At 40.2% G+C, this 15,420-nt stretch overlaps 1 protein-coding gene across 1 annotated transcript in view; it reads left to right on the forward strand.

Annotated features, from left to right (window-relative positions):
- Positions 1 to 15,420, forward strand: part of BORCS5 (BLOC-1 related complex subunit 5) — an 88,427-nt gene that overhangs the window by 59,198 nt on the left and 13,809 nt on the right. Inside the window, exon 3 of the mRNA XM_005527004.3 lies at positions 8,709 to 8,866. Within this exon, the coding sequence (XP_005527061.1) occupies positions 8,709 to 8,866 (158 nt within the window). The remainder of the gene's footprint in view (positions 1 to 8,708; positions 8,867 to 15,420) is intronic.

The raw sequence follows: 15,420 nt of genomic DNA on the forward strand, positions 1-15,420 counted from the left end.
TAGCAAGCTGCATTTTTATAGAAGCCTCAATGTTCTGAATCCTCTTCATGTTTGTATTTTAAGACATATGGTGGAGGAACAAAAGGGGAGGTGATTTTATATTGTTGGGGGTTGGATGTCCTTCCTTTTGTTCCTTCTCACCTATGGAATTTTTTTGCCCATAAGTTGCAGGGAATTCTGATTTCTGGTATTTGTTGGGTGCTTGAGAAACACAGGGAGTTTGGCTGGGCCCAGGGGGGAAGTGGAGCAGGGAGAAGGGATGATGGGGGCAGCTGGGGGCTGGCTGGTTTCTTGGGCTGAAGAGCGAGACGCTCTCTTGGAGCTGTTGTGGCTGGGAGAAGGGAATTCGCCATCACCCAGATGGCGCTGCTGCTTCTTCTCCTTCTTCCTTGCTGGGCCTCGCACCCCCTGTCCTGCCAGGATGTGTGGCAGTGCCAGGCACCGCCACGGAGCTGCTGATACACCTCAACCACCGGCCCAGAATCTCTGCTCATTCCTGCTGTTCCAGCTGAGTGTTCCTCAGAGCCCTGCAGAAGCACCGGGACTGACTGCCCGAGGGGTTTGTGAAACAAAGCCTCTCCTCCATCCCTTCCCATCTCAGCCGAGAAAGCTGTCACGGGGTCCCTGGTTCTGTTTTGTTGCTAACGCTGTAGTTATTGTTGTTTGTGTGCCTTGTTATACATACTAGTAAAGAACTGTTATTCCTATCCCCAGAGCTCTGCCTGAGAGCCCCTTGATTTCAGAATTATAATAATTCGGAGGGAGGGGGTTTACATTTTTCATTCCGAGGGAGGCCCTTGCCCTCCCTAGCAGACACCTGTCTTCCAAACCAAGACAGATATTTATATATCTTTGGTGACTAATGTCTTGCAGGCTATAACTTACAGAGTGTTAGGAGACCCAGGTGGGGAATTCACATAGAGAGCATGTTTGAGCTCTGTGGTCAGAAAAGTTCTCTTAAACAATATGACAAGAGGAGAGTCCTCAGCCCATCTGTCACCCATACAGAAGTTAACGGTCACATGGTACCGACTCCAAAGTAGAGGGAAAATCTGCTGCTACAGCCAACATTCCTTGCAACAATACAAATGTGTTCTTTTCTCACACAGTAGCTATTCAGTTTGCCTACAGTGATTGTGCTCCCCCACCAAAGTTCAAAGGAATTGAAAATATACACAGGCGACAAAGCCAGCTTTTATTTTACAATGAATATGTATTTTAGTAAAAGGTATTTTTCCAGTGAGATTTTTAGAAAATTAACTGCACTGAGTAAAAGATCAAGTGGTCATCCACATTTCAGCTTAAAGATTTCTGGGTGAATAGTAGTGATTTTATTTTTATTTAATTTTTCAGTTTTTTTTATTATTGACTTGTACTGATTGCCTTTTTCTTAGGGTAGTCTGAATTTTCAAATTTGAGTTTATATGTGTTGATGCTTCCTAACTCAGGTGTTATTAAAAACACACAAACAAACAAAACCTTCCTCAGCCAAACCACCAAAAATCTCACAATGAAACCAAACCAACCTTCAGAAAAGTTATTTTAACTGTTCAGCCTTTGCTGAAAAATTTAGTCTTTTCTTAGTTTTCAAGAATGAGGAAGTACTCAAGTATCATTCAGAGCATTTAGTCATTAAGAGTCCTATATATCTAAATAAACAGATGTTACCATATGCATATGCAAGTATTTTGATACCTTTTATTCTGCTGCACATCGGTGTACAATTCTTTCTTTTCTTTCTTGATAGCCAAGTGCTCCTGCATGGAGAATATATGGAAACGAGCTCTGTATTTCAGCTAACAACAAGTTGCTGCCTCCAAACATGTGCAAACATCAATACTCAAGAAACAAGAGTTGGTCTTTAGCAATGTAATTTCACCTGTTTCTTGTGTGGATCTTTTTTTGGTACTTAGGAATCTTGAAGATACTGGCAAAACAATCTTCCCATGCAAATAGCAACAAGGAAGACAACAAAATCTGTGGCCACTGAGGCCAGACTTTATTTAAGAAGCTGACGAGACTGGGTAGCTTCTACCTAAGAGCTTTAGAAATGCTTGATGAGGCAAGTTGTGGGGTTGATAGTTTTCAGATCTCCTTGGAACACAGAAAAATTCCTGGAGACTTGAAAAATGCTAGTTCTTTTTGAGCTGAAACTAATGTTGCCTTAATGATAGTAAATTAAATTACTCTATTACATATACTACATTATTATTATATGCTATAGTAACTGTAATCTAGTCAAAATCAAATGAAGTAGAAGAGCTGAAAATTTTTACTGTCTTGGATTAATTTTATGAAGAGGAATATCAAAGAATGAGGGTAGCAAGAGAAGTGGGGAATGGCTGAAATAAGTTTCAGGAAGTACATGTGGGTTTGAGGAATGGGAGAGGAAAAAGCAGTGTAGTTAAAGCAGTGTGAAGAAACCTGTAGACAAAAAGATACCCATGCTTCAAAAACAAACAAAAAAAACCCCAAATCCAGGCAAAAAGAAACTTGTGTTAGGAGAGCAAAAGATTACAAACTCTATAGTGGATTAAATAGAAAGTCATCAGAAAATCAGAACAGAAATTTTCTTCAAAATGGGTTTCTACTTGTATGTACTTCATAAAAGCTTTGTAGGTTATCCGGAAGCTTGCTGGAGAGTCTGTGTGATTGTCTTCAGAGAAGATTTTCAGAGAAGGATGAATGAGAAGTGTTCACAGAAGAGATTTTAGAAAAAATGGTTACATCCATTGTGATAAACCTCCAAAAACTGGTACCAGCATCAGGAATGCCTCTGTAAAGCTGACAAGCCATTGCTAACCATGGTGTGGAATCTGATGCTTTATTTAACCTTGGTCTTGGGGAAGAGGTGATGACATGTGGGATACACTGTAATGCACACTCTTAAAAAGGGTGTTGATGATTAGCAGATCATGCAAAGGGATAGCAATTTAAAAGCAACTGCATTTTTAGAGGTGTGACAAATATACTCTGCAGAAGAATTGACTTGGCTTTTAAAGAGGGAATTAAGGCCTCAGGTTAGAGGTGTTTGAATGTATTACAGAGGCAATCCAAGAAATTAAGTCACACGTGGGAAAGGAGACTGCTCAGTGGGGTTTTTGATCTTGGAAGGATGCTGGAATGAAGTACACCCTGCTCAGACTACTGTTGTGTCACAGCACAACTACAGAGTGTAAAGCAAGCAAGAAGGGTTTTTTTCATGCTCTGTAAATAAGCATCATACTTACTGTCTAGGATATTGTGTAGATAAAGATATACCTTTCAAAAAGGGTTAGTGAAATTCGAGTATACACAGCTCCACTGAGAACAGTTTTTTCTGCCTGAAATTTTTATTAAGAACTTCAGAGGCATGAAAAGTTTTTTTTTTCTAAATGTCCACTGTTGTCAGATATTGCAAGCAGTATTCTGGGCAAGGTAGACTTCTGGTCTGATTTAAGAAGGTGTAACTTCTGAAGTCCTCTCTTATATTCCGTTCAAAGGTTGGTGAGCTGATGACAGCAACTCTTTGTGGCCTTAAAATTAGTAACAAGACCCCACAAATCATATGCTTTGCTGTCTTTAATAATAAATTAACAACCTACTGGTTTTCTTTTTGTAATGCCTGCTGTTACTGGTTGAAAAAGGGATTGGCAAGTGGAAGTACAGAAGTCAAAAAGAAATATTTATGCTTTTCAGGTTGGAAAGCACTCAAGGTGTTGTTGGGATTGCCCACTAAAGCAGTAGAATATAACTGTGGTGGGGTACTATGTTCTGTATGTGTGTAGAATAAGTATTGCGTGAAAAGCTTTCTTTCAAGAACTTATTTTCTAGACATAAAAATGCTTTTTAAACTAACAGCTTTCTTCTGCTAGTAGGATATGATCTGTTGGGCGTATATGTTGACCTGGAACCAACAAGGAGATGACTAAGTAGGAGGAAAATGATTTTAACATGCCTCTGCCTTGCCAAGAAATACGGAAACAATAAGAGATTTGTCAAGTCTGTGGGTCATCTAGCCTTGTAGTGATATATGGTATTTCTCTGTGCACGACATACTTGTTGTATTAAGCTGTTTTTTTTCTGAAGCATTATTGTGCTTTAGAAATGTGACTTTCTTTAGAAATGTGTCCCAGCTGCTGTTTGTCACCTCCTGGTCATGCTGTTTACTGACCAGATGTGTCTGAGTAGGTGGGAGATTTGATGTCTTGTCATCATCATGGCAGGCACAAAGTGAGTCTGTGGTCTTCCTTGTTTAATGGTGTAAATGGATAGTCAGGACTGTGCAATGTTAGGTACTTGCCAAATCCTTCTGGTCCATGCACTGGAGCTGTGCAGGAGGCTTCTCTCGTTCTCCCGTTCCTGTTTTCCCAGCCATGACACCCCCTGTGCAGCCCTCCCTTGTCACACTGGGATGTGTTGTGTCACTCATATGCCAAGCAGCCTCTTCCCAAGGCTCCAGACAGTGCACAGAGGATTCCTGGTGTGGTTCCTTCTTTGGAAGAGAACCAGCAGCTTGAAAAATGAGTATTCAGTTTAATAAGAAGTGAAAGCTCTCTGTGCTGTTTTCTTTTCATTTAAGAGCAGAACTGTGCTCTTGGGGGGCCGAGGAGTAATAATCCCACAGAAGAATCCACAGGAACACCGTTTTCTCAGTTCAGAATAGATAGTACCACAGTGGTTGGTTGCTCTGAGATGTGCTGGTGGCCAGATTCAAATTCTGGATGTTTCAGGAGCGAGACTGAACCACTCAGTGATCTCTGTCTCTCCCCTTTTTGGCACTTGTAAGAGTGACCTAATAAATATATTATTGCAACAGATGTGATTTCATATCCTCTTACAAACCACATGTAGACCAGTCACTGAGGGATGGCCCTGTTCAGTGGAGAGGTCAAAATGTGGGACAAGGCTTTAACAAGGAAGCAATGGTTTTCAAGAGGAGAGATTTTTACTAATACATTATATTGATATAAATAAGATTTGCTAAAAAATAAAATGCAGTGAATTAATTAAATCATAGAATGGTTTTGGTTGGGAGTGACCTTTGAAGATCATCTAGTCCAACCACCCTGTCATGGGCAGAGACATCTTTCACTCCCTTTCACTAGATGAGGTTGCTCAAAGCCCCATCCAGCCTTACCATGAACACTTTCAGGAATGGGGCATCCAACTTCCCACCACCCTCATTGTAAATGTGTTTTCCATATGTCCAATTTAAACTTTCCTGGTTTAAAACTATTGTCCCTTGTCCTGTCACCTAAAGGCCCTGGTAAAAGCCTGTCTTTTTCACAAGCCCCTTTAAATATTGAAAAGCTATGATAATGTCTCCTTGGGGATTTCTGTTTTTCAGGCTGAACAACCCTAGCTCTCTGTCTTTTCTCAGAGGAGAGTTGTTCCAGCCTTCTGACCATTTTGTGTCTCTTCTGTGGCCTCACTCCAGCAGATCCCTGTCTGTCTTGTTCCAGGACCCCAGAGCTGGATGCAGTGCTCCAGGTGGGGTCTCACCTGAGCAGGGCAGAGGGGAATGTCAGTAAGAAATGTTAATATTTATAGCATGCTTAGTAAGTGGTTACAGTGAGCAGCAAAAAATTGTGAATTGACTTTCTGACAACGGGAGTTCCTGCCAGGCTGCATTGCCTTTTTGGGCCGTTGTTAACTGTACTTTTTCCTTTCTTGCAAGATGAAAATAAGCTAAATTGTTCTCTGGCATTGTCAGCATTACCCCAGAGGTCTTTGGAGAAGCCAATTCCTTTGGTTTCTCCCTACTGCATCACTCAGAATAATACCATAGTCTATCTTTAAGCAGCATATGATGTTTGTTTTTGTTGTTTAGATACTTATCTGTTATTAAATACCTATTATTAGTAGATATTTAGAATAGAGACTCAACAAGGTAAAGGCCCTGTCAAGCCTCTAAAGGGGAGAAATGATGCCTTAAGTTTTAGCTTTCATATTTTCCAGAGTCTGTGCTGCCTAGGTGTGTAGTTCTGAGCTTCATATTAAGTGTCAGTAAGCTCTCTTCACAGAGTGGGTAGACAAAACAATTCCTTTTCCAGCTTGAGACCAAGGACAATCATTAAAAGTTTCAGGCCCAAAAGCATAAACAACAGTGAACTGAAGAGAGAAAACAAGACAAATGGGACTTCATAACCTGAAGCTGTAATTGAACAATTATCCCAAATATGCAGATGGACCAAAACTTACTAAAGTGTGAGACCTTGTGACTGGTCATCCATTTTTTTGTGACCATTTTAGGTCCATCTTGGGTGTAGCCCTGGCCAGGCTCTTGTACTGCCCAGGGTATAAAGGCCTTTTAAGGCTTTTTAATAAAAACATACCTTATCATTTAACTGTCTGGTCTCTGTTCTAGGTCATCCTTTTCCAAGCATCATCTAGTCCAAACATTTGTACTGGATTGTATTTCTCCCTCTGCCTTCTTAAGAAGGAATTCCAGCTGAATAGGGAATGTCTCCCTTCACTCGAGCTTGTGTTTTTCCAGATAGGAAATAAGATTTATTTATATTGGTTTAGTAATTTTTCTTTTAGCATTATGTAACCTATACAAGGCCGTAAGTACGAGTTTAAGTAGCATGTTCTTTATTAGCTCATTTTACAGTCCTTGGCCTGTTCCACTTCAAAATTCTCATAAGCAGCATAAGTTGGCCAAAGTACATACTTTGTGTTAATTAAATCTCTTGAACAGTGTCTAATTTTCTTTTTCCTCTTGAAGTTGGTGAGAGATTAGTAATAAAAGAAAATTAGTTGTCTGATAGCATCATGTATTTGATCAGTGCAAAGACAGGATAAGTGCCTCAGGTGTGTGGTGAACTCTTCATTCCTATGTGAACATGCAGCATATTAAAAGTTGACAACATTATTTGAACATTCATCCTGACAAGATAATACTGTAAAAGATCACAATTCGTGATCTTTTAGATCTAAAAAAGATCAAAAAGATCACAAGCAAGCACTAGAACATGAAACATAAACAATTTTATAAAGTCTTATTTTCTTCAGTGGGTTTGTTCCTGTCACAGTTTGTACTTTATCTGAAAGTAGATTTGAAAGATCTGCAACTGATACTGATGAATCTAAGATTTTGTTTGAGATTATTTCCTCTAAAGCATAAAAAATAATTGGACTGTTGTTAATACAGAGTTTTGGGACTAAATGGTTTGTTTCCTTTCCTGACCTCTTGACTGAGGCAACACAATTGTAGTGGACAAATCAGGAAAACAAAATTACCTTTTTTAAAAATCTATTGTGATGAGATTTTGTGTGGAGAGCAATTGAGAGCATCCTGGGAGAATAAGATGTTAAATGTCGATGAAATGTAAACCTGCTTCTTCTTCATATTTGATGAAGTTATTGTCCTAGTTTTATTTTCATTTTGGTCTGCAAATGTTTTCAAAAAGGTTTAACTTGCTCATATTCATAAGATAGTTCTGACTTGCTTCTTGGTTTCTATCTTGTTCTTGTCCTTTAGCAAGAACTCGATGTTACCAGTTGTAGCTTCCAATAGGCATGGGGGCCATTAAAAATACTTTCCATTTTCCACTGAGGTACCTTCTTAGAAGAGCATTTCTAATCCAAATAAATGGCATTTATTACTTTTTTAATTGCTTAGTGTGATTCTTGCTTACATTTGCTGTTTTAATGTCTTTTCCTGTCTGTAAAATGAGACTCCCAGAGGGCACATGCGTGCAGTTACTGAATTCAGTTTACATAGCTTGATGGATGTTTTGGGAAAAGCATATTGTGTGTATGTGCAGTTTGTCACAGATGGTGTCCTAACAAGAAAAAAATGGTGCTCATGCTGAAGGAAAATGAAATGAAAGTAACTAAATTAAATAGCAAAAAATTGATGGCCTGAGAGCTTAGTGTTATTTTTTCCAGCTGCTGTGGGAAAGGTGGTCAGTGTGGCACACACATGCTTGAGCTCAGCAGACTTTCTCAAGTTGCACAAGTAGGCAACAAAAAATGGGCAGGAGAAGTTTCTCTAGGCAGTTTTGCTCCTCTGAATATTATTTGTGTCCCACTTTTAAGTCCAGTGTCTTTTCTTTGTGAGCTTTTTGTGAAACCTAGTTGTAAAATTAGGTAGGGATCTTAATTCCATATTAAAGAAACAAAAAGGTATATTGCTAAGTGTTTGAGAGTATAAAGAAAAGCCTTAGAAGTTAAAAGAGTTCTGAAGCTTTAAAAAAGGCAAGGTAGGCAAAATGCAGACATTTCACCCTTAATAATTTGACTTTAAGGCAGGCCATTTGTTTACTCAGGTTTATTTTGGGGGACCAGTGAATTTTTAGAGCTCTGGTTTTGGTAGCGTGAGTCTGGTGAAAATAGTATGACTCCAGTGCCCTTCTGGCAATGCAGATTTCAACTGCTTCTTCTTCTGGCATACCTAAATTTGGAAAGGGCTTATTCTTCCCAGTTTAGGATTGCTTGTGGAGGAGAAAAAACAGGACTTGCATATCGCTGAAAACCAAGGAGATGTGTGTTATGGACCTGCATTTAGAGTCTGTTTAGGTTCTGTCAGGAAGGGTCAAGCTCTGTGGCAAACTGTTCTATGCACTGCTGTAAGTTCAAAACATCCTTAGATGATTCTGAACTAGCTTTTCATCACCCCACCTAAATTGTGTCTGCTGGGTTTGTTCTGATGTCTCTTGGATTGCAGCTGAACTAATTGTATGAACAGTCAGATTAGCTCTGGACCTTCTTTTGCTTTGCAGGACTCCTCAGTGGGCAGACGTCTCCAACCAACACCAAGCTGGAGAAGCTGGACCCGCAGCAGGTGCTGCAGCTGTGCCTCCGGTACCAGGACCACCTCCACCAGTGTGCAGAGGCCGTGGCCTTTGACCAGAACGCACTGGTGAAGCGCATCAAGGAGGTGCGGAGCAGGGAAGGGCCGGGGCTGTGTGCCAGGGCCGTGGGGGCTGGCTGGGCATGGCCCTGGCTCACCTGCAGCAGCCAGCAGAGCAGCCTCGGCAGGGCAGAGGATCCCTGCGGGTGTGCCCTGCAAGCCACATCCCCAGGTGTTCCCTGTGGGTCCTGTCAGGTTGTGTGTTTGCTGGCTGTGCCTGAGGAGGCCTGGCCATAAACAGCAGCTGCTCCTCTGGAATGGCAAGTGCTGCAAGCAGCTCTCAAAGAAGTACAAGATTACTGAAGTTTTTAAGGTAGCATTCCTTATTTAGGTCTGTATAGCTTACATTTTATTATGCCCCATGGTTAGGGTCTAGTTTAAGGAAGGAAACAGTTATCTCAACATATTCTGTGGCTGGAGAAGGTAATACTTAAGTGGATTTGTAGCGCTGGATTTGTTTTCAAAGCCTGCAACATGCCATCTCATTTCTGACCTCTATGGCAAAAAGATCTCCTGTGCTGCTGCTGTTACCACAAACCAAACAGTGATCTGTTTAAATATTGAATGATACTGTTTGGGATTGAATTAATTCCTGGGATGGTCATCCTGCAGTGGGATTGTCTTTCTTATGTTATCAACTACTGATGTTGAAAGCACTAGAATGGCTGCCAGATTTTATTTTTTTAAAATCAAGACAGACTGGCATGACAGGGAAATGTTGCTTGAGGTGTTTTCTCAGATACTCCCAGATGTGTAGAAGAGCTAGTGAATTCTGCATATGTCAAAAGTTCTTGAGATCAAATACCTTTCCAGTGTCAAAAAATGTTTTTGAGCATGTGGTTAATTTTTATTCACGCAGTATAAACACTGACCTTGATTTGTTGTTGCTCTGTTGGCTTAGAGTTAAGAAAATCTCACATGACAAACTGGGTAATAAATTTGATTCATGGGCTGTTTCGAGAAGCTGCTGTCATCATGAAGTTGTAAGTCCAAAACAATGTGGGAAGCATTAAAAAGGCCTTTTTACTTTGGTGTATCAAGATCTGAGGCCAGCTATTACACAAGATGTAAAGATATTTGCAGATGTTGGTGACTCAGATCTCACAATCTCAGAAATGGGATTTAATTGCCAGCCTAATGACAGTGTACTGCATTAATCCAAGCAGATAGTAATTCTTCTGGCTGTTAAAGTGTGAGAGGGAGTAGTGATGTGATTTAAAGTTTTGGTAGATACCACCAGTACAATCTTCATTAATTGGGTTTGCCTTCTATAGGGCAAGTGGCAGAGTCCCTTTCAAATTAGCTACGGTGGTTTTCTTCTGGTTCATAAGACTTGTGATTATCTTTCATCTAAAATAAATTAAATTATGGTACTTATTTTCTCACTAGCTTCTTTATAACAGACTTCTTTGACAAAGAGATGGAGAAATGGGGAGTTCCAGAAGTCAGGGAACTGACAAATCAGCTGTGGTTTGTTTTGGGTTTTTTGGTATTTTTTTGTCACAACTTTAAAGTAACTTCAGATGCTTTCAGTCCCTCTGCCACATGTGGTGGGTTTTTACTGTTCATTTTCCTAATAATTTTTAAATGTTTTTCTTGCTTTGGCTGTTCTGAATGTGTGTTCTGGAGGATCTGGGTGGGACCCACTTGGCTTAAATCACTCTTTCCAAATTGTTTGGGCTCTCCTTGATGCACTAAATTGAACCACTGCTGACAGTTGTTGACAAGACAGGGTGCAGCTGAACCAGAGCAGGGGATGTCTTTCCTTACAAGTGCAGACAAAGGAAATCGCCTTTGGCTTCACCGATTTGTCGGCAATGATTTAATTTTGCCATATACACAAAGCTTTGACCCTTAGTAAAGCATAAAAATGAAAGAGAAAATCAAGTGTATTGTGAAAAGCAGAATGTGTGCACAAGCTGGGACAGTAAATTCTTTTATCTCCATTTTGGTAGCCAGTATTTCCCTTTCCCTTTCTTTAACACTGTAAGCACTGAAGTGTTTTTCTTCTGATAATAGAGTTGTCAAGTGACAGATGTTTTTAACTTTCTACAAAATGTTGGTGAGCTTCAGTCTTTGATTTCCTATGATTTGTCTGAAGTATGTTCACTTTTCAGACTCCATACTAATAGTCCTGCTGTATAATATGCTACACTCACACTGACTGCAGCCAGGATTTTTTTAGTCTTTCCTTGACAAAATGTCCCAGAGCAAATATCTTTTGTCTGTGTCACCAGGAAAGAAGTTTCCTGGATTCTGCCAAAACTCAGAAGTACTGCTGTAAATGAATATATCCTAAATAACTCAGAATTGACTGTGGTGGTTTGCAAATCAGCACATAGTCTGACTTAAAATGGTTCTGAATGGGAAAGAGAGTGATCTAAAGAAAAAAAAAACCCTACTTGCATGACAGTAGCGACTGCAGGTCTGAGCAGACCCATCTGTGCGTTCCCTGCTTTCAGGGAGCAGTACAGTCTAGCTTTGCTCTCCATCCCATTTCCCAGTGTAGCCAGAATTTCTGTGCAGTGTTGGCTGGATCCATATCTGCTCCTAAATGTAGAACCTGTGCAGCTTCCAGGTGTCTGTGTTCTCTCTTGAGCAGAAATACATTTGTCCAAGAGATTCCTTGAAGGGGAAAGAATTGAAGATGTGATGGAAGGTGGTTGGTTCAGGTGCCTTTTTTCAGCAGTTGTTCATACCAGAGTGAGTTTTGGTTTTGAGGGGCAGTGATTTACTTAAGAGAAGAGGTTTTATCTTCACTGTCAAGAAAAAAAAAAAAGGAGGATGTGCTTGCACCTTTTTAGGGAAAATACTATAGATTTGCATTGTGACTTGTTCAAGTTTTGAGGAACTCCAGCTGCTGTGGGTTTGATGGAGCCACATGTGCTCTCTTCACCAGGAGTGCCTGCCCCAGTTTTGTGATCTGCAAAACAAAGGGTTTCTAACAAAAACCCCTTTGAAATTGGAAGACAAATGTTGACCGGCTCTAAAGGTATGACTGGGGGAAAGCAGCAAATAAGTGGGGAGAGGACTACTTTACATTAAGTCTTTACCAGTGCAGGATATCTGTTTTGTGTGCCAGGGAGAGAATTTCAAGAGTCATGTGATAGGGGATGGTGAATACCAGGGAATAGGGAACAAGTAGAATAGGTAAAAGCTGGGGAACAGAGCTAAATTTTCAGAAATGGCCCATTATTTTCTGTGCCTTCAAAATAGTCTAGTTTCAGTGCCTTAAAAAAGGTTTATTGTGTGCACAAGGTACTAAGCTTCTCAAAAATCACATCTTACAAAATATCTGAAGGTAAGCATCCAAAAACTACTAGTAACATGCGAAAATTGAGGCCTGTCTTCTTTCTATGAAAGCAGAAGGGAAACTGAAAGCCCTCTAAGCACTTTTCAAAGAAGCTTTGAGTGAAAAGATCTTCAGCATTTCTTAGTAGACTTCCAGCATTATCAATGGAGTTGTGCTTTTGAAGTATCCAATGTACCCTTAAAGGCAGATGTAGTTCCTGGGTGCACTGTGCTTAAAATGTATTTGGAAATGGGTTACTGGGAGGGCTCTGATGCTTTGCCTTGAAAATAAATGTTAATGCAGTGTTTAGTTGTAGCTTTTATTGCCATAGGAATCCCAGACTGCGAATAATTTTGAAAACAGAGCAGTTTTTACAATATAAAATGAAATTTTAAATGTCTCAGTCTAAGCTGGCATGCATCTATGGGGGAGAGTTGGGGGAAACCCCCCCTGTTATCAAATATAATAAATATTACTTTTATATTCATAATAGTTAGATAAATTTTGTCCAGGCAGGTATTAATGTCAGTAATTGGTTTGCCATGCGGAAAATTGCAGTGTATATCTTGTTTCATACCTATAAATTCTTCTATGGGAATAGTTCATTCTTTTGAACAAATACTCCAGAATAACATGTATATGGATTTGAGTTGTTTTGTTTTTTTTTTGTTTGTTTGTTTTTTGCTTTACCAGCTTGCTGCAAAAAAGTAAATGTTCCTTTAGTTTTAAGTTTCTCTAGTATTAAGTTGTCCAGAAATACAGTCCTTAAATATTTGGCAAATAAATAGCTTTTGCAGCCACACAAACACAACATCATGTGTCCCAATTCAGCTTTTTAAAATTATGAGCAGAAGTTCAATCATTATTTCCTATAAGCAGCAAGTCTTATGCATTTGACAAGAAAATCACTTTTATATACAAGCATGTTGTACCTTACCTCATGCATTTAAGACTCAAAAATTGTGATTCAGCCATTATGTGTCACTGTGTGTGCCCAACAATCTGGGGATTTAGGGATTTCAGTTTATCTTTTTGTGAATGCTATTTATGTGGCCTTTTGAGCTTTATTTGCAATTATGTTGCTTCTGTGACATAAAGCAAGTTCTTACCAGAGACACCCCATCATTCTGTGGCAAAACCTGCTGGGGAATGTGGTGTGCAGAAATCATGGGCATGGTTTTGTTCACCCTGAGGGAAGGATGGGTTTGCTGTAGGCATGGCCCATGGTTTTAACCCCCACTCTGTAGGGGTGGGAGGGCTAGCTGTGGTAGGGACGGCTTGTAGCAGTCTGATGTTCCCTGCTGGAGATTTAAGGGCAAGGTCCCTTAAGGTGGTGATAAAGGGAAAAGCTGTCCTAAGTGCAGGAAAGTATTCCATCACCAGGAATTAATGAGATCTGGGCCTGAAACTTTGGCAGGACATTGCCTGGCTGGGGACTATGTTAGCCACAGCTGCAGTGAGACAGACTCAAGGTACACATATGCTGTAAGCACACAGAGCTTCTACTACGTGAAACACCACAGGCACTTCTCCTAACTCCTTCCCTCCCATGGGCAGAAAGATCTGGAGTGCCTGGGATTCATCCCATACTCCAGTCACAGCTGAGCAGTGTCCCTTCAGGGAATGGACTCAAATGAAGAAATTTCAGGGAGGTGTTTTATGCCTGGCCTTTGGTTTGGTTTGTTTTAGGACTCAGCTGAGTGAGGTGTTTATCGCCATGGTTTCCTTGTAGGTGGTTTCAGACCTGAGTTTCCAAGACTGTTTGTGAAATCTGTTTTCAGCAGACATGCCCTGAGAGTGATAGATCTTCTGACTAAACTGAATTAGGCCAGCAAAAGATGAATGGCCTTACTAAGTCCAAAATGTATCTTCAGCTTCAGGCCTTTGCTTGAAGGCCCATATGGACCAGCCCATGAAGTTACCTTTCAGCCCATTAAAGGGGAAGGCTCAGGGAATCAAAAGTAAGCCTGTTAAAAGAAGCCCAGCAAAAATGAAAATGCAGACATATTTAATTTTGACACAACACATAAAAATGTTCTAGACGAGGCTGTGTTAACTTGCAAGCAAAACAGAGCCTTTTGGTTCACAGACTTAAATTACCAGTGCCCCAAGTCCAGGGAAATGGGCCTGAGAATTCCTTTTTCTATAATATTTCTGAAAAGGGGAAGAACCTCCGTTGAAATGCCACTTGTATTTTCAAGGGATTTAATGCCACACTGCTGTTTACAAAAAAACTAGGGAACATTGTGTTCTGTAAGAAATCAATACCTTAGTCTTTGGCATCTTGGAAGTTGTCGGATGAGGACTGTGGCAATCTATCCAGCTCTGTATTTCTCCTCTCATCAACAATGAAGTGTTGTTTATAAAGACTGGAATCTCAACAGGCACCATCATGCAGAAAGAAATGCACAGGATTATTAAGCTGGAAAAATGTTAATCTTCATGTCCTTTAGTTGATGTTGCTCATTTTTCTCCAGTCTGCTATGCAAGTAGCTTGAACACCTAAGTGGTAGGGTGGTGTATTAATCAGCCAGCACCAAACTGTTAAAATGCTCTTGAAAAGGCTTCACAATTGTTTTTTAAATATAGAGAATTAATGTCTAGTAGTGTATGCCTGAGGCAGATGGCCAGTGCTCTGTTGTACACAAACTTTATCAAGGGATGTAGCAGTTATAAAGGAAGAGGAAAGATTGTTTGCGCTGGTGACAGTCTGAAATCTGTTTTGCTGACATGCACTGCTTTGTCTGGTGTCACAGTCCCTTGCTTCTAGAATATATGTGTGTAGTCAGTTCCAGCATGTTCCCTTTTCTTGTGCTTTATGGCCTTTTGAGGAAAGACCTAAACTGGAATCCTTTCCACAACTGAATTTCCAAATTAAGGTTGAACAAGCATCTAGCAGTCAAAAAGGTTTGTATTATTATAGAGCTTAGGTGCTTAAGAAGCTGTCACTGAAGATCCCAAGTCTAGCATGCAAAGCCTTTTAGTAATACTTTTCATCAGGATTAGTGCATGGAGCTTATGATCATTAGGTACTAGAAGGAATATAATTCAGTTCCTTCTCACAGGTTGCTTAAACTAGGAAGCCAGATTTCTTATTGTAGCCTTGTTCTCCCAGGTGGAAAAAACCTCTAACAACCCCAACCCCAATGCAGCCGGTTGAATGTAGAACTTCAAATAGGAATAAGAAGTGCTAGATTTCATTATAGAGCTAGCAGACTTGATGGTGGATTTGGGCATGAAAGGGATTTGAGATAGGAAAAAAGCAGATATCAACCTGTGGTGTCTCACA

This window comes from Pseudopodoces humilis, chromosome 5 (assembly GCF_049639895.1).
Source record: "Pseudopodoces humilis isolate 2021_Gansu_Grassland_sample_001 chromosome 5, ASM4963989v1, whole genome shotgun sequence".
Lineage (NCBI taxonomy): Eukaryota > Metazoa > Chordata > Aves > Passeriformes > Paridae > Pseudopodoces > Pseudopodoces humilis.